The sequence below is a fragment of the Saimiri boliviensis genome, chromosome 10 (assembly GCF_048565385.1).
Source record: "Saimiri boliviensis isolate mSaiBol1 chromosome 10, mSaiBol1.pri, whole genome shotgun sequence".
Taxonomy (NCBI): domain Eukaryota; kingdom Metazoa; phylum Chordata; class Mammalia; order Primates; family Cebidae; genus Saimiri; species Saimiri boliviensis.
The window spans coordinates 15,513,794-15,533,266 of record NC_133458.1 but is presented as its reverse complement, the minus strand read 5'-3'; the positions used below and the strand labels follow the sequence as shown (position 1 = coordinate 15,533,266).

At 37.5% G+C, this 19,473-nt stretch overlaps 1 protein-coding gene across 1 annotated transcript in view; it reads left to right on the top strand.

Annotated features, from left to right (window-relative positions):
* The window catches only part of MGAM (maltase-glucoamylase), a 221,792-nt gene extending 206,313 nt beyond the window's left edge, over window positions 1-15,479 (top strand). The window contains exons 104-114 of the mRNA XM_074378986.1: window positions 298-432; window positions 2,054-2,138; window positions 3,620-3,758; window positions 10,611-10,744; window positions 11,026-11,060; window positions 11,149-11,265; window positions 11,844-11,992; window positions 12,087-12,171; window positions 12,597-12,653; window positions 13,080-13,204; window positions 14,694-15,479. Of these exons, the coding sequence (XP_074235087.1) occupies window positions 298-432; window positions 2,054-2,138; window positions 3,620-3,758; window positions 10,611-10,744; window positions 11,026-11,060; window positions 11,149-11,265; window positions 11,844-11,992; window positions 12,087-12,171; window positions 12,597-12,653; window positions 13,080-13,204; window positions 14,694-14,838 (1,206 nt within the window). The 3' untranslated portion in view covers window positions 14,839-15,479. The remainder of the gene's footprint in view (window positions 1-297; window positions 433-2,053; window positions 2,139-3,619; window positions 3,759-10,610; window positions 10,745-11,025; window positions 11,061-11,148; window positions 11,266-11,843; window positions 11,993-12,086; window positions 12,172-12,596; window positions 12,654-13,079; window positions 13,205-14,693) is intronic.
* The last annotated feature ends 3,994 nt before the right edge of the window (window positions 15,480-19,473 follow it).

Below are 19,473 nucleotides of genomic sequence, written 5' to 3'. Positions count from 1 at the left end.
ATCTCTAAAGTTTAACTGTTTAGACACTGCTACTTTTCCAGTCTTGTGATTACATGTCCAGTTATAAAACAAATCCTGTATTTGAAGGGGATTTTAAAGCTATCTAACCTTCTAAGAAAACAAGGAATGAAATCAGCCTTCCCCAATCTCTGCTTCTATTGTAAACTCTGTAACAGCAGCAGATCTGAGATTAGAGCAGAGACTAATCTGGGTAGGCAGAAATTCCTGTTCATCTCCCATTTGTGGTCCCCTGGATAGGCTGAGACCCCGCCATGAGACTGTTTCTTATTCTTACAGCTATACAGGGCCTACGTTGCTTTTCCTGACTTCTTTCGTAATAACACAGCTGCATGGTGGAAGAAAGAGATAGAAGAGCTCTATACAAACCCTCGAGAGCCAGAGAAGAGCTTGAAGTTTGATGGATTGTGGATTGTAAGTGCACCCTTGCTTGTCTTTTTTTTTTTTTTTTTTTTTTTTTAATATTAGCAAGTCAAAACATGGGGAGGAGAGACTAGTAAAACGGAGACCTAGGACTGCAGAGATGAAAGGGAGAAATGCTGTTACAAAATCTAAGTGCTGGGACCAAGAGAAGCAGAGAACATTGCTCATCTGCCCAGAGGCATATTGTTTGGTGGAAGGTAGAGCCCACAGAGGGGATTGCTACTGCTGGAGATGCCAGAGCAAAAGAGAGAGGGAGAAATCACCTCCTATCTGCAATCTCTTGCCAGTGTCCCTCATTGGCCAAATCTACCTGGAAGCTGATGGTAAGGGAGCCTTACAGGGCAGAGCTGGGAGTGGGTGAGGTATGGACCTGAGAGCAAGTAGACATTCGCCATAGTACTGGGACAGCACCTCTGAGGGAATGGCTTAAAGTCCTGTTCAGATGTTTGTTGTAAATGCCAGCTGGCCTTAAAAGCAGGACTTCCTGAGATATCTCTGAGATAGATGTCCAAGGGTAACTCTATCTATGGTTTTCTGGGAATGGGAAGCATATCAGTGTTCTGATTTCCTTTCCCACTGTCCAGTGCTCTGAAATCTTAAGCAAGCTCTAGGCTAGCTCTGAAGGGCTGGCTATTCAGCTGTGGGTCAGGCTAGAAGTTTGTGATTTATCCTAGAAACAAAAGTCCACTGAAAGCCCTGGGGCTTCCCTGGCCACCTGCACCTTCAAGATAGTTAGGCACAGAATAGACATGTGAAAGGACACAAATTAACTTAAACAGGCGAATCAGCCAGTGAATAGGTATGGGCAGTCTTGAGAATAAGGGATACTGATAGCTCTGGGGTAGTATTTGCTTTTTCTTTTTCCAAAGAAGGGAAAGCTGTAGCTGGGTAATTCAAAGTAATGAATAGTTCCTCAAGTACTTTCATTTGCCTTTAATATGTCCTATTTAAAATAGTCTGGGATTCAAAAATGTAACTTTTCCATTGTTGAAATGAGCAATGAACATTCTCTTAGGAGCCCCAACTCCTTTCATTTACGTAATAAATTCCCCAAAGCACATTTTTATTTCCAAACCTGTTTCTGAGTTATGTACCACTTTTTAGAAATATATTTATGGCAGAAAGTAAGAAAGCCCTCATTGTGTTTGGCTGTGCCAGTATCAGAGTTAGTCCAAGCGACTAGACTGAGAAAAAATAGAGGAAGATAATAGTAACCTCTGGCCACAGATTAAAAAGTGAATAATCCAAACAGAGAAAAATAAAGATGGGCTACCTCTGCTGGGGAGATGGATCAAAAGGTTTCCTTAGATCCTGAGTCCAGCATTACCTCACTATTTTTCCCACTATAAAGCAATCCTAAGTTTTAAAATGCTAGGTAAGCAAGAAGGAGTTTAGCACTCCGCTTTGGCTGATGAGTCCATTTAGGTCAACGCTAGAAATTAAACTACAATCTTTTAGAGTCCATTTGGGTCAATGCCAGGGATTAAACACAGTGAACTAAGCCACCAGCTGAGGAGAGGGCTTCAAAATTCATCTCCCTGAGGTAGTGTCCTCTATAGCCAATCCATTCTGCTCCTGACATGACAGGATCCTTTTTGTTAACTCATTTCAGGATATGAATGAGCCATCAAACTTTGTGGATGGATCCGTCTGGGGCTGCAGAAATGAAACACTAAATAACCTACCCTATGTGCCATGTATGTAAAATAATTATTTCATTAACTTACTTTGTCACTCAAAGACTCTGAAAGTTTTTCTCTTACTGTCAAAGTGAAGCCTAATGTTGAAGACAGAAAGCATTCTCAAACATGACATGAAATCCCAAGTAAGATAATCTTGAATAAGTGTAGATAAACAGCTTACTAATCAAGCAAGAAATAATGACATGATTTTGTGTGAAAGAAATCAAACAATGCATGGTACATTTGATTCTATTGATTACACACACACGCATGCACGCACACACGCAAGTGGAGAGATGTTCTTTTGGTTAGAGAATTAAAATCTAGTTTCTGAACTCTCTCTACTCATGTAAACAGACATCTGATGAAGGATACTTCTTGGTTATCCTGTGGTACAAACAGAAATAGAATGTTGGGATCAAAAGGATCCCAGAAGGTTGAATCTTCTCATCTTAGAAAGGTACAAGGAAGGAAATGACTCACTTCCTAAAAGTACTGTACCATGGCTAAAGTGGGAGGATTGTTTAAGACTGGGAGTTTGAGTCTTGAGACCAGCCTGGGCAAGATATTAAGACTCGTACAACAAAACAAAACAAATAAACAGAAAAACAAAACAAAGCAAAAGGCACTGTACCAGTAATCTGTGAGACAGAATCTCAAATCCAAGTTTCTTGATGTCTACATCACTGTTACGCTGTCTCGTTCACTCACTCACTCATTTGTTCATTTTCTCCTTCATTAATTTAATGCAGAGAGTATTTGACTTACCATGGTCTGACTTACGATTCTCAACCTTACAATGATGAGAAAATGACATGCATTCAGTAGAAATTGAAATTTGAGAACCCAATAACCATTCTATTTTTCACTTTCAGTATAGCATTCAGTAAGTTACAATTGATATTCAACACTTTGTTTTAAAATGGACCGTGTGTTAGATAATTTTGCCTAACTGTAGACTAATGTAAGTGTCTGAGTACATGTAAGGTAAGTTAGGTCCATTCTATGCATTTTCAAGTTACAATATTTTCAGCTTGTGATGGATTCATTGGGATGTAATCACATTGTAAGTTGAGGATCGTCTGTAATTATGTATCAAGCCAATGCTGTCAAATGGGAAAGATTTAGAGACATAAATTTTAAAAAATGACTGAAACAAAATTATTCCCTGGAGAACATTACCATCTAGTGGAAGAAACAGTCCTAACAATGAAGGAGATTATTATGTTGACAAATGGGCTGTGACAACACTCTATAAATTAAATCAGAGTTGGAGCAAAAAGAAGGGGAGCTGCTTTTCTCAGCTCCATATTTTATCCTTACCCTTCATTAGTTATAAAGGCAGAGAACATTGTTTATTATAGACTAAAAACTCATAAAATTGGGCCTGTTACTGGTAACAAAATTGTTGATTGAAATAAACGCCAAAATGATGGGCATTTCTAGTGAATGTGCAAATCATGTTGTTTAGGAAATAACTCAACATTTCCCCTCAGATTTGGAATCTAGGGACAGGGGCCTGAGCAACAAGACCCTGTGCATGGAGAGTCAGCAGATCCTCCCAGACGGCTCCCCCGTGCAGCACTACAACGTGCACAGCCTATACGGGTGGTCCCAGACCAGACCCACATATGAGTGAGTGTCTTTTTGTCACTACAACAAAGACAATTTTCCACATTGTTCCTTCTGTCATTTGATATTTGCATTGTGTATCTATCTATGTGATGCCAGGTAAATGAGTTAATTCAAAATATCCACAACACCTATGAGCACATTTATCTAGTATGTTACTAAATTCACCTATTTGAAGTGAGCAGTTAGGTGGTGTCAAGTATATTCACAGAGTCATGCAACTATCACAAAAATTGAATTTTAGAACATTTTCAGAACTCCAAAAGGAAAACCTTTGCCCACTAGGAATCATTTGTACCTCGTTCCTACCTCTTGAGCCCTAGACATTACTCATCTATTTTCTGTCTATTGCCTTTTCTGGACATTTCATATAAATGGAATCATGCAAAATGTGCTTTTTTGTATCTGGCTTCTTTCACTTGGCGTAATGTTTTCAAGGCTCATCTATTTTGTAGCATGTATCAGTACTTGATTTCTTTTTACTGATTCATAATATTTCATTGTATAGATATATTTTGCGTGTCTATCTACCAATGAGTGAACAACTAAGTTGTTTCTATTTTTTTTTTCGGCTATTTCAAGTAGTGATTCTATGAATATTTATGTGCGAAATTTGGAGTAGGCATGTTTTCTTAGTTTTGAATATATATCTAAGTGGAACTTTTGTGTCATATAGAAACCATATGTTTAATATTTTGAAGATATGTCAAACTGTTTTCTAAAAAGGTTGTACCATTTTACATCTTTTATTTTTTATTTTTTATTTTTTTGAGACAGAGTCTCCCTTTGTCACCCAGGCTGAGGTACAGTGCTGTGATATTGGCTCACTGCAACTTCTGCCTCCTGGGTTCGAGTGATTCTCCAGCCTCAGCCTCCCGAGTAGCTGGGATTACAGGCATGTGCCACCATGCCTGGCTGATTTTTGTATTTTGTATTTTTTAGTAGAGATGGACTTTTGCCCTGTTGGCCAGGCTGATCTCAAACTCCTGACCCCAGGTGATATACTCACCTTAACTTCCCAAAGTGCTGGGATTACAGGCATGAGCCACTGTGCCTGCCATTTTACATTCTTATCTACGTGTAAAAAGCCTACCATTTTACAGTCTTATCTGCATGTATGTGGTAAAATGTGTAAGAATTACAATTCATTTACATCCTTGTCAACACTTGGTGTTGTTCATCTTTTAAAATTATAGACATTTAATGAGGGTAAAGTAATATCTAATTGTTGTTTTGACTTTATTTCATTAATATTAATGTTACTGAGCATCTTTTCATATGTTAATGGCCACTTATATGTATTCTTTGCAGAAATATCTATTCAAATTCTTTGCTCATTTTTATAGAATCATTTTTTAAAAAATTATTGAATTGTGGCCAGGCATGGTGGCTCACACCTGTAATCCCAGTACTCTGGGAGGTGTAAGTGGGAGAATTGCTTGAGTCTAGGAGTTTGAGGCCAGTTTGGACAACATAGTGAGACCCTATCTCTACAACAAACAAACAAACAAATAAGCCAGGCAAAATGATGCATGCCTGTAGTCCCAGCTACTTGAGAGGCTGAGGTAGGAGGATCTCTTGAGCCTAGGAGTTTGAGGCTGCACTTCAGCCTGGGGAAGAAAGTAAGACTCTATCTCTACAAAAAAAAATTATTGGATTGTAAGAATTCTTTAAATATTTTAAATTCAATTTTCTCATGAGAGATACAGTTTGAAGATATTTTCTCTCATTCTATAGACTTTTCACTTCCATAATCATATGTTTTGAAGCACATTTTAAAAAGTTTTTAGGAAGTCCTATTTATTCATTTACTTATTTATTTGTCACTTATGCTTTTGGTGTCATATTCAAGAAACTGTTGCCTAACCCAAGGTCATGAATATTTACTCCTATGTCTTCTTCTAAGAGCTTTATAGTGTATGGTGTGAGGCAGGGGTTCGATTTTATTCTTTCTTTTATTTTATTGTCTTGGCACCTTGTCAAAAATCAATTGACAATAAATGAGAAGGCTTGTTTCTGCATTCTCAATTCTATTTCACTGATATCTCTATATCTCTATCCTAAGACCACACTGTCTTAATTGATGAAGTGTGAACCTTCCAGTTTTGTTTTTTTTCAAGATTGTTTTGGCTACTATGGGTCCCTTGCATTTGATGTGAATTTTATAATCACTTTGTCTGTTTTGACAAAATAGCAACAGGGATTTTGATAGGTTTTACATAGAGTCTGTAGTTCAGTTTGGGGAGTATTACCTTAACAATACTAAGTCTCTTTTGATTCATTAGCATGAGATATCTTTCCAATAATTTAATTTTTTCAACAATTATTTGTAGTTTTTAATGTATATGTATTTGGCCATTATTTCTATAAATATTTATCTGCCCCTTTGTCTTTTCTTTTATCCTTCTGAGATTCTGCCATTTTCTAATGTCATGGGGAAATTTCAGACTGGTTCTTTATTTCTTCCCAGGACAGAGTGTGATTTTTTCTGTTCAGCTGCCCCTCTTTGCTCAAGTATCTAAGCTCCCTGCCTTCTGTCCCCGGGGCTTACAAGAACCTCATACTATTGGATTTTGGGCTATCCACAGGTGATAGATCATGTTGCCCCTGGGGTTCCACACTCAGGGGCAACACGTTCTCCTGAACAGAAATTCTTCTTCCCTTTTGCCACTTTCTTTACATCTTCATCTTTCAGTTGCTCTTTCACAGTCTTGCTTTCTACATCTAACTTGAGGCTTTTCCAACCAGGGAAAAACTAGTTCTTCAGGAAAACATCCATGTCTATATATGAAATACACAGAAAACAGATGTTTTGCACCCTCAGAAATAACCTTACCTCAGAAGACTAAAAGGATGAATAATTCACAATCTCTGCTCTCAATGACCTCATCGTCTGATTGAAGGAGTCAAACATGAAAGGGAAAAGCAATTAACTCTACTGGGATAATCCAGAAAGTCATCATAGAAGAAGTGGTAATTGAATGTTGGTTATGAGAAGAACAGAAATTTTCTTTTGGCAAAGAAAGGGCTTGCAGGGCAAAGAAATCAGCAATAAGAAGATGTGAAAACTTGATAGTTTCTGTCTAAAGCTCATCTTTCCCATGCACTATCCCTTCCTCTCTCTTCAGGGAAATTTGCTTTTCACATATCCATTGCCGTCTTTCTCTTCAGAGAAACTCGCTCCACAAATGATTTTTTTTTCCATGGGTACTCATTTCTTTATGAATTATTTTTATCTTCTTCCTCTCTGCTGGTATATTGCTTTAGGATTTAGGCTGTAAAATTAGATGGATGCTTCATAACTCATTAATACCATCTTCTACCTAAACTTTTTCATTTTTTAAATTGGAAAAATCATAGTGTCTGTTGTTACCATAAAATTAAATGATATAATGAATCCACAAGTGCTTGGCATATTGTAAGCACTCAATAAATAATAGCAATTTATTTTTTTTTTCAATTTACAAAAGAAAGAGGTTCCATGTAACTGGTGGGGCTTCACAATCATGGTGGAAGGCAAGGAGCAGCAAGTCACATCTTAAACAGATGGTGGCAGACAAAAAAAAGAGCTTGTGCAGGAAAACTCCTCCTTATAAGTATCAGATCTCATGAGACCTACTCACTAGCATGAGAACAGCACAGGAAAGACCTGCCCCTGTGATTCAATTACCTTCCACCAGGTCCCTCCTACAATATGTGGGAATTCCAGATTAGATTTAGGTGGGGATACAGCCAAACCATAGCAATCAGTGTCTGGACATTCTTTTTCATCAAAATTTGAAAATGTCCCAGTTTTTCTGGCTTTGGCCTATATCCTCCTCCAATCATCATCTAATCTCTTAACTTCCTCTCCTATTCAAGCTGTTTGAGGAAACTCTTTCTGTACATGATACTTTTTTTTTTTTTTTTTTTTTTTTTTACTTCCCATATGCCTTGATATTTTCTCCTTTACCAATCATACATGCTGGCCATTCTGATCTTGATCAGGCTAATCCCTTAGCACATACAACCTAAAGACCAACTCACATCTATTTCCTTCATGAAACCTCAGATTACTCTATCCCTCCCAATTCCCTCCTTCTCTTAACTACTAACTTGACAGTAGTTCTACATTTTACATTATTCCCTCTACACACTTTGTTGAGGGGAGAGGACCATGTCTTCTTTGCTCTTTCTGTCTAAGCACTGAGCCATTTTTATTTCTTCTTGTAAAATGCCTTTCTTTGTCAGCCCTGAGTGCCCACATTGATGGGAGAGCTCAGTGTATGTGGCCTCAGTGGTCAGTTTTATTCTCTAACTCTTACTTACTGACCTTCATGATACACCCTCTGCTGATCTTGAGGTTCACAATATGCCCTGCTGTATATGCTCCCTATGCCTTGCTAATTTCTCAGGGTCTTGACTATGCGTTCCAACCAAGATTCTGGATATTTATGCATTTACCTCTCTGGCCACAGTTCCGCAAACTCTTTTGCAGGTTCCCTTTCTCAGTCTTTCCAAGCCTGTGGTCCTCCTAGGCCTGGGTTCAGTTGTCTTTCTTTCACACCATGCAGCCTTTCCCTTGGATAAGCAAAACACACATTACTGGCTTTAAATACATTCTGGATTCAGATGACCCCCCCACATCTATGTTCCCAACGCAGACCTCTCTTGAGCTTCAAACCTAGAATTGCCCATAGATGTCTCATTTATGTCCCATAGGCACTTCAAACCTAGTACTTAAAATGTTGAACTATTTGTTTCTCCCTGAAACCTGTCCTCCTGCATTCTTTCTTTTTCTTTTCTTTTTTTTTTTTGAGACAGAGTTTCACTCTGTTGCCCAGGCTGGAGTGCAGTGGCATGATCTTGACTCACTGCAACCTCCACCTCCCACATTCAAGCAATTCTCTTGCCTCAGCCTCCCTAGTAGCCGGGATTACAGGTGTGTGTCACCATGTCTGGCTATTTTTGTATTTTTATAGAGCTAGGGTTTTGCCATGTTGGCCAGGCTGGTCTTTTGACTTCAGGGGATCTGCCTATCTCGGCCTCCCAAATTGCTGGGATTATAGGCATGAGCCACCACTCCTGGCCCCTCCAAAATTCTTTATTTTGTGAAAGGAACTAAGTCTAACTAGTCATTTAGGTCATCCTAGATTCTCCTTGTTTTCCTTCTTTCAGTCAGTGACTAAGTTCTTTGCATTACTACTCTATCTTCCTGCCTTGTTCCAGGCCTTCATTATCTCTTATCTAGACTATTATAAAAAAACTAAGCTATCTCTACCTCCATTTCTTTATCACACATATGCATTTTTCCAATTTGCATATGGTTAAATATGTATCTTTTATTACCTCATTGTTTTGTCTATTGTTTTTATTTGAAATTCCTTTCTCTTGTAGAAATCAGGTGGTTTATATATTTTTTTCAGTTTTTTTTTTTTGTTTTTTTTTTTGTTTTTTTTTTTTTTAAGACAGAGTTTCACTCTTGTTATCCAGGCTGGAGTGCAATGGCGCAATCTCGGCTCACCGCAACCTCCGTCTCCTGGGTTCAAGCAATTCTCCTGCCTCAGCCTCCTGAGTAGCTGGGACTACAGGCGTGCACCACCATGCCCAGCTAATTTTTGTATTTTTAGTAGAGACGGGGTTTCACCATGTTGACCAGGATGGTCTCGATCTCTTGACCTCGTGATCCACCCGCCCTAGGCCTCCCAAAGTGCTGGGATTACAGGCTTGAGCCACCGCTCCCGGCCCTATTTTTTTCAGTTTTAATAGAACATTTGATTTATGTGTGTGTATTTCCATTCATTTTTGGATTTGTTTTGGTGTGAAAGTTTGGAAGTGACCCACATGGATTTGTTTTCACGACAGTAGTCAGCTACTTTTCCTGACATCATTTATTGACTAATTCACCTATGTCTATTGATTTGTGATGTCTTTTTAAGTAAATACTTTGATTGTATACATATTAGGATCTGTTATCAGATTTTCTCTTTTTTTGGTTGATTTTTTTCCTCATACAGTTGTTTTTATTTTCTAAAATGCATGCAGATAATCTATTTTCTACTGAAATATAAACATCTTTTATGTATATTTGCCTCTGTGTGCACAACATATCTTACTTTTTGAGGCATAGTGAAGCAGAGTGAATATTTCCAAAATGTCATCGCTTTTATTTGGATCCCAATCTGTCTCCTTATTCTTTTTTTTCTTCTTTTCCCCGCTGTAAAACTACAGACACACCCTTTCCAGCTAATTTAATTTTTTTGTAGAGACAGGGATTCACTGTGTTGCCTAGGCTGGTCTTGAACTTCTGGCCTCAAGCAATCCTCTGTCTCTTGGCCTCCCAAGGTGCTAGGATTACATGAGTGAGTTACTATGCTTGGCCTCCTCTTGACTCTTTAAATAACCTTCGATAAGCATTGAAAGATCATCTTCTTTTATCCAGCTCACTATTTTCAGGCAAATGCCTTTCTAACTTCTCTGCACCTTAGTTTTCTAACAGTAAAAGGAGTGCAAGGAAACTTTTTTATGAGGTTGTAAGACAGTATATAGGAAAGTGACCAATATAATACTTGGATAGAGTAATTGTTTCATAAATAGCTATATTACCTCTCACTCCAACCTCTTTCTCTTAGTCCAGGGAGATAGTTAATTAGATTTTTAAAAAACGAAAGCCACATTCTAGGTGCAGATATACCTCTAGTCTTGCTGTAAACTTCATTGGAATCTTTAGCATGGCTTTTAGACAGCAGATTCTTTCTGGGAAGACTTTACCTGACTCGGACCGAAGCACCCTTACCACCTCATGCTCCAAGCTGCAGTTACTCTTTGTAAAGAAGTTTGTTTCTTCAATTCACCTCCTTGTTCTGCCTCCACCAGAGCTGTGCAGAAGGTGACAGGACAGCAAGGGGTTGTCATCACCCGCTCCACATTTCCCTCTTCCGGACGCTGGGGAGGACACTGGCTGGGAGACAACAGAGCTGCGTGGGACCAACTGGCGAACTCTATCATTGGTGTGTGGCCTCATTCCTAGGGTCCTGTGCTGGCAGGAAGGGCACTGGAGTTCTCGCTGTTCAGCAGCACTGGTTATGTCTCTAGCACCATCTAGGTGGGTGGTAAAATTAACAAGAGCTGAGTTCTCTGTGGGAATGGATTTTAATTTAGACCCATCTTTTAATATTTTCCTCATGAATGGTCCAGGGCTTTCTCATTGGGTAAGGAAAAACCAGGCCTAGGCTTCCCTCTCCTTCCAAAGTCCTCCTCCATCCAACACAGCTGTGTCTTCTCCTTGCAGGCATGATGGAGTTCAGTCTCTTTGGAATACCTTATGTAAGTCACATTCAGACCATTGTCAGATTTTTGTGAGTCAGTGCCTCCTGAAATTCCCACCTCATGGTCTCATTGTGCATCTTCTCAGACAGGAGCAGATATCTGTGGGTTCTTTGGAGATGCTGAATATGAGATGTGTGTTCGCTGGATGCAACTGGGGGCCTTTTATCCATTTTCCAGAAACCACAACAACATCGGGTCAAGGGTGAGGCAGCAGTAATGCTGCAGGTGTTGTGTACCCTCAAATCATAACTTATTTTTAACCCTCAAAAGTATTATACTCCTTCCCTGAGAAAAATCATAAAAAATTACCAGAATCTTAATTTTTAAAAAAATTCACAGAGTTCAGACCCGTGGAGTTATCATTAATTTTTAGAAATTTACCCTTTCTCATCTCCTGGAGAATTAGTACCCATGAGGAAACGTTTCTAAACTTCCCCATGGGGCTTAAATAAAAAGAATCTCCCTTTGCTTTTAAGAATATTGAATTTGTATTTTACTCAAATTCATCAAAGATATGTTGGTGCTGCACAAAAATCTCTCTACACATGTTGAGGGCCAGAGCTGGACCTATTCCAGGGACTTAGGAATCAGTGATAAAGAGGAAAAAGCAAGAAATTCTAATTTTGTAGGGTGCCAGACATGGGAAAAGGGTAGGCTAGGAATGAAGGGATAAGTGGCTTGTAACCTACATATTGAATAAATTCCCATTGATTCTTTTCTGATACCACTGGGATGGAATGAAAATGAGGTAATCTATTGCATGGTCCTTTATCCCTACAGAGACAAGATCCTGTGGCCTGGAATTCAACCTTTGAGATGTTGTCCAGAAAAGTCCTGGAGACTAGATACATTCTGCTTCCTTATCTCTATACTCTGATGCATAAAGCTCACACTGAGGGCAGTACTGTTGTCCGGCCCCTTCTCCATGAGTGAGTACAGCCTCTTTCCCCACGCAGCAGGTCTAAATAATTCTCTGTAGCAGTCATAAGAGGATAGGTGAATTTTTTCTGTTTATTTTTTAAGGTTTACGGATGATAAGACAACATGGGATATAGACCGTCAGTTCATGTTGGGCCCTGCCATCTTAATCAGCCCTGTGTTGGAACGTGTGAGTTCTTCATTGTAGATCAGAAACTTTTCAATCACATTATCTAAAATCATGGGAAAAACATTTTAAAGATTATCTTGTTTTTTTCCAGCTCACTGTTTCTAGGTGAATGTCTTTCTAGAACATCTACAGATCTTTTTCTTTTTTTAAAGATCTGTGTTAATGAAATCTTTACAACACTGACTGATTTCTCGTTTTAAAATTTTGTCATTGTGTGTACCCTTTTACAATTTACTTTTTAAAAATACATTTTTTCTGTAGTTTTGAGGACGAAATTTTCAGGATTTTTCTTTATAAAATCTCTCAAATTATTGCAATCACTAATAACATTTTCATTTTTATCTAATTCTACATAGTGTTTTGAAAACGAAAATGCAAAACTTTTATTGAAATATTCATAATCACATATCAATTTTATGTTTCAGAGCACATTTGAGATCTCTGCTTATTTTCCCAAAGCGCTTTGGTATGACTATAGCATGGTAAGAACTAATATATTTGTGAAGAACCAGGTTGGGCTATACAGGGTGGAGAGGTGGTGGAGCCTCCTCCTATTTCCAAGCACATATTTCCTAAGGCAATAATTTATGACATTTTTAGCCTTGGCAAGGTTTGTTTAAATGAAAGCATGCATTATAAGAGCATAGATAAAATCTGAGTACCTACATCACGTTGAAGCTCCCCACTCACTCCTGCCCTTGCCTCTCAACTTTTCTGGAGATACAAAGACAAGACTAGACTTTCAGAGTCTTAAGCAAAAATGAAAGATCGGAGATTTTCTCTTTAGGTTTGCAGTCTTTTGCTGACTTTCTGACATGCTTCCCAGGAAAGGAAGGACTTGTAATAAAACATGCTCTAATTTAATATATTTATCTCTCATCATTGTTTGCCTATATTCTCCTTTCTAGGAAACTAGCAGCAAATCGATAGGTGAGTGGAAAATTCTGGAGGCTCCTCTTGACCACATCAACCTTCACATCAGAGGAGGCTACATTCTGCCCTGGCAAGAGCCTGCAATGAACACTCACTCCAGGTGAGGAGAAGAGGCGATGTCTAACAGCCTCTTGGTATACTGCACTGAGGCAGCCTTACAAGAGGCTGTCCCACCTTTACCAGGGATATGCGGATTATAAATTAAATAGCCAACAGGTTTTATTGGTCAGATCCTGTGAGTGCTTTCTGGGTGGGAACTGGAGGAAGATGAATTCATGAAGTGACTCTTAGAGAGATTTTTGTTTTTTGTCTGTAGTGCTGTATCAAAAACAAAAATGTTCTTGAGGGCAGAAAAATGTTTCTCTTTCTATGCTATTAAAAAGGAATAGGGAATATTAATGAACTCTTTGACTTGTGATCAAACGAGGACTAGGTAGGATTGAGTTCTTTTCCTACCCAAGGACTTAGTGCTCACTCCTAGGTCCACTCTGGTCAACCAAGGAAAGATTGTGTGTGTGTGTGTGTGTGTGTGTGTGTGTGTGTGTGTGTGAATTTATATATGGATGCACACATAAATATACACATATAATATGTAAAAATTTATAAAATCATTGATTAGACAGAACACATCAAGAGAGGCACATAAAAACAATAACAACCCAAAAGGAGAGAAGTTAACTTTCAGTCTTGTAGTGTAACACATGGTTTTATATAAAAGAGGGCTTTGAGCTGGATCTTGCATAATGAATGAGATTTGAATGTACAAAGACAGGGAACAGAGAGATCCTGGTCAGTTTAAAGAACTGAAGATGAAAAATGGGTTGGGTTTGGGAACTGTAAGCCATCCAGTTAAACCGGAGTACAGACAAAGGTAGAGATAAAATAAGTGAAACTCCAGCAGATTAGGATCAAATTCTGGAGGGTGGTGAATGACAAGCCAACTACTTTGGATTTTATTCTGTGGCAACCTGAAAGCTACTGAGGATTGTCTTTTGAGGGATTTTCTTCCTATGAAATTAATATTTCATTATATTACTTGGATGTATATTTGATTTTTAGAAATTAAAGTGAAACCAAATGTTTTATTACATTTTAAATGTTTTTCTATTAACTTTTTTTTTTTTTTTTGAGACAGACTCTCACTCTGTCACCCAGGCTGGAGTGCAGTGGTGTGATCTCAGCTCATTGCAACTTCTGCCTCCTGGGTTCAAGCAATTCTTCCTCAGCCTCCTGAGTAGCTGGAGTTATAGGTGCATGCCACCATGACTGGCTAATTTTTGTATTTTTAGTAAAGAAGGGGTTTCACCATGTTGATCAAGCTGGTCTCGAACTCCTGACCTCGTGATCAGCCCACCGTGGCCTTTCAAAGTGCTGGGATTACAGGCATGAGTCATCACACCTGGCCGTTTTCTATTAACTTTTAAGTGTCTGATATTTTATCTATTTTACCTATTTTTAGAACTTTATATAAATATTTAATACATTTCTTTTATTTCTGGATAAGCAATAATTTTAACACAGTTTGTCGTTTATTCTTACCATCTGCAATCTAGAGAAAAATAACTCTTTTTTTTCTTTTTTTTTGGTAGTCGACAAAATTTTATGGGATTGATTGTTGCTTTGGATGACAATGGGAAAGCTGAAGGCCAGATGTTCTGGGATGATGGACAAAGCATTGGTGAGTGTAAACTTTCCAGGGTCCCTATATGTCATTCAGAAAAATCATACCATTGAGGCTCAGCATATAGTTAGCATGAACTGAAAACCTATCTTTGCCTATTGTCTATAAGTCAATAACATCTGGAGAATTTTGCCTGCTAATTTATATTATACCATAGTTAGTATAGACTAGGTACAGTCCCCAGCTTTGTAGGTTCAGGAACTTGCTGTTATGGATTCAACCAGGGATGATCTTCTCTGTATAACTGTCTCACCCTTTATTTAAAAAGAAGTGTGGATGCAAATATCAGGCTGTTGGTTCATTCATTATCAATGGGACAGAAATATGACTCTGTTATTTGGGTCAGCCATCTATACCAGGCATCCCGTTTCTCATAAATAGGCCTGCTCAGGAGGCAATTTAGAGGTTAGAAAATTTCTTGGTGACTCATAAATTGGGAATAAAACATTGCCAAAAGGATACTTGCATCAGTGAAATATTACTTTGTATGTTTCCTTTCCCTAATTGAGGTAGAACATGTTAGTTCTACTTTGGATAAGTGGGATTTGTCATTATAATCAGAACACCCTCTAACTCAGACCTTTCTGCAGAAATACAGACACACTGTTACCGACTGACTCTCACTTTACACTACTTATTACTGTGGACCAGAACATTCTAATCTTGCAACATACCACATTTTCTGAAATTATAGCTTATTTTTCACTACTAATATTTCTAGAGAATCCTTCTCTTTTAGGTTCCTTAAAGGATAATAAATTCTCATTAAAGGAAAGATATTCTTTATTATACACATTAAAGATAGAAAATTAGAAAAAAAACAAGCACTTTTAATATTTTTGCTGTACTAACTGGCTTTTATATTAAGAAAATGCTTAATTTGTAATATGGCTGAAAATATTCTGCATAATTTAATTTGTGAATCCTGTTTATTTTCCTCTAACATAATGACAGAAGCAAGTGTGAATGTTATTATTCAGTCCTTATAAATACCACTATGATGGTCATACTCTATTGAGAGGATATGTACAGGATGGTTATCTATTTTATTGTTATAAATAACATCCTTTTTTTTTTTTGAGTCTCACTCTCTCATACAGGTGGCCGTGGTGTGATCTCAGCTCACTTTAACTCCTTCTACCAGGTTCAAGTGTTTCTCATGCCTAAGCCTCCCAGAGTAGCTCAGGTGCCCGCCACCACACCCAGCTAATTTTTGTATTTTTAGTAGAGATGGGGTTTTACCATGTTGGCCAGGCTGGTCTCAAACTCTTGGCCTCAAGTGATCCACCCGCCTTGGCCTCCCAAAGTGCTGGGATTACAGGCATGAGCAACTGTTCCCAGCCCATAAATAACATCCTTGAGTATTAACCTTTGTTTATCTTTTAGATTATGTCCATAGAGTAGATTCCTGGAAGTGATATTACTGTCTTTTAATACACTTTAAAAGACTTATGATTTATAGAAATAAAATGTATCCATTTTAAGAATACAGTTAAGTTTTGACAAATGTATACAGTTGTATAGCCACTACTACAATGAAGATGTGGAATATTTTTATAACCCCAAAAGTTCCCCATTTATAGTCTGCTTGTGGATTCATCCAACTCTGGCTTGAAAATGTAGCCTACAATAGTTGCATCTGTACTAACCATGTACAAATATGTTTTTTTGTTATTATTTTATAAACAATATAGGATAACAATGATTTACATAGTGTTTACATTGGATCAGTTATTATTAGTACTCTGGAGATGATTTAAGGTACACAGGAGGACGTATGTACATTATCTGCAAATATCACACCATTTTATATAAGGAACTTGAGCATCCATGGAATTTGATATCTGAGGGGTCCTAGAACCAACCCCCTATGGATACCCAGGGACAGCTGTACTTCTTTCTAGTCAGCTTCTTCCCACTTTTGATCTTTCCTTCCAGCATCTGGCAACTACTGTTCTGCTTTCTGTCATTATAGATTAGATTTATATTTTCTAGATTTTGTATGCATAGAATTATCCAATATGTACTATTTTTGTATTTTTAGCATTTTTCATTTAGCAAAGTGCTTTTTATATTCATCCATGCTGTGGCATGTAAAAGGAATTAATTATTTTTTATTTCTAACTAATAATAATCCATGGTGTCTTCCATGGTAATAGCCTATATGACTATTGACCAATGTACTTATTGATGAATATTTCAGTGGTTTAATCTTTTGACCACTAAAATAAATCTTGCATTATTATTTAAATGTATGTTATTTTGTGATCATACGTTTTCATCTCTCTTAGGTAAAAAAGTGGGAGTGGAATTTCTGAGCCAGGTCATACAATAAACACACATTTAGTTTCTTAAGAAATTGCCAAATGATTTTCTAAAGTGGCTGTACTATTATCCATTAATTGAAAGTTCTAGTTTTTCACATCCTCACCAATACTTAGTATTGTCGATTTTAAAAACTGTAATTATTCTAGTAGATATATAGTGCATTGTATTATAGATTTAATTTGCATTTAATTATGATTGAGCTTGATGTTGAGCATCTTATTATGTGTTTTTTGGCCAGTTGAATGTCTTTTTCTCTGAGATATTGCTTCAAGTCCTTGGCCCATTTATTGCTGCATTTTTTTTTGTTATTATTGAGCTGTAACTTATGCATACCAGTCCTTTGTCAGGCATACAATTTGCATCTCCCTATCTATGGTTTGCCTTTTCAGTCCCATTATGGTGTCTTGCAAAAAGCAAAGCTTAATCTTGATAAAAATCAATTTGTTTATGCTCTTCTTTTATGATTTCCGTATTTGATGTCTTGGCCTATCCCAGTGTTACTATATATATATATATATATAATATTTTCAAAATTTGTTTAATCTCCATAGGTTTTGGAGGAACAGGTAACAGTTGGTTATATCAGTAAGTTCTTCAGTAGCAATTTGTGAGATTTTGGTATATACTAAACCCAATTTGTAGTCTTTGATCCCTCACCCCCTCCCACCCTTTCTCCCAAGTCCCCAGAGTCTATTGTATCATTCTTATGCCTTTGCATCTTGATAGCTTAGCTCCCACTTATGAGTGAGAACATATGATGTTTGGTTTTCCATTCCAGAGTTATTTCACTTAGAATAATAGTCTCCAGTTCTAATCAGGTTGCTGCGAATGTCATCAACTCATCCCTTCTTATGGCTGAGTACTTTCCCATCATATATATATATATATATATATTATATATATATATATATATGATATATATATATGGTATACATATATACATATATATATATATGTATACCACCATTTCTTTATCCATTCATTGATTGATGGGCACTTGGACTGCTATAAACATGTGTGTCAAGTGTTGTATCTTTTTTTCTTTTGAGACTGAGTCTCATTCTGTCACCTGACTGGAGTGCAATGGTGCAATCTCAGCTCACTGCAACCTCCGCCTCCGAGGTTCAAGTGAATCCTCTGCCCCAGCCTCCTGAGTACCTGGGATTACAGGCACCCACCATCACACCTGGCTAATTTTTGTAATTTTAGTAGAGTTGGGGTTTCACCATGTTGGTCAGGCTGGTCTTAAACTCCTGATCTTGTGATCTGCCTGTCTTGGCCTCCCAAAGTGCTGGGATTACAGTTGTGAGCCACTGTGCCTGGTTGCAAATGTCTTTTTTGTGTAATGACTTCTTTTCCTCTCAGTAGATACCCAGTAGTGGGATTGCTGGATTAAATAGTAGTTCTACTTTTAGTTAGTTAAGGAATCTCCACACTGTTTCCCACAGTCATTGTACTAGTTTACATTCCCACCAGCAGTGTAAAAGTGTTTCCTTTTCATGCATCGATGTCAACATCTATTATTTTATGATTTTTTTGATTATGGCCATTCTTGTAGGAGTAAGGTGGTATTGCATTGAGGTTTTGATTTGTTTTTCCCTGATCATTATTAATGTTGAACATTTTTTTCATATGTTTGTTGGCCATTTGTAAATCTTCTTCTGAAAATTGTCTATTCATGTCTTTAACCCACGTTTTGATGAAATTGTTTGTTTTTTTTTTTTTCTCATTTATTTGAGTTCCTTGTAGGTTCTGGATATTAGTCCTTTGTCTGATGTTTGATTGTGGATTTTCTCTCACTTCATGGGTTGTCTGTTTACTCTGCTGACTGTTCCTTTTGCTGTGCAGAAGCTCTTTAGTTTAAGTCCCACCAATTTTCTTTGTTTTTGTTGCATTTGCTTTTGGGTTCTTGGTCATGAAGTCTTTGCTTAAGCCAATGTCTAGAAGGGTTTTCTGAAGTTATCTTCTAGATTTGTGATAGTTTCAGGTCTTAGATTTAAGTCCTTGATCCATCTTGAGTTTATTTTTGTATTAGGTTAGAGATGAGGATCCAGTTTCATTTTTCTACATGTGGCTTGTCAATTAGCACCATTTGTTCTATAGGGTGACCTTTCCCTGTTTTGTTTTTGTTTGCTTTGTCAAACATCAGTTGGTTGTAAGTATTTGGGTTTATTTTTGGGTTCTCTATTTTGTTCTATTGGTCTATGTGCCTGTGTTATGTTAGTACCATGCTATTTTGGTGACTATGGCCTTATAGAATGGTTTGAAGTAAGGTAATGTGATGCTTCCAGATTTGTTCTTTTTGCTCAGTCTTGCTTTGGGTATATAGGCTCTTTATTTTTGAAAGTTTTAAAGTTTTA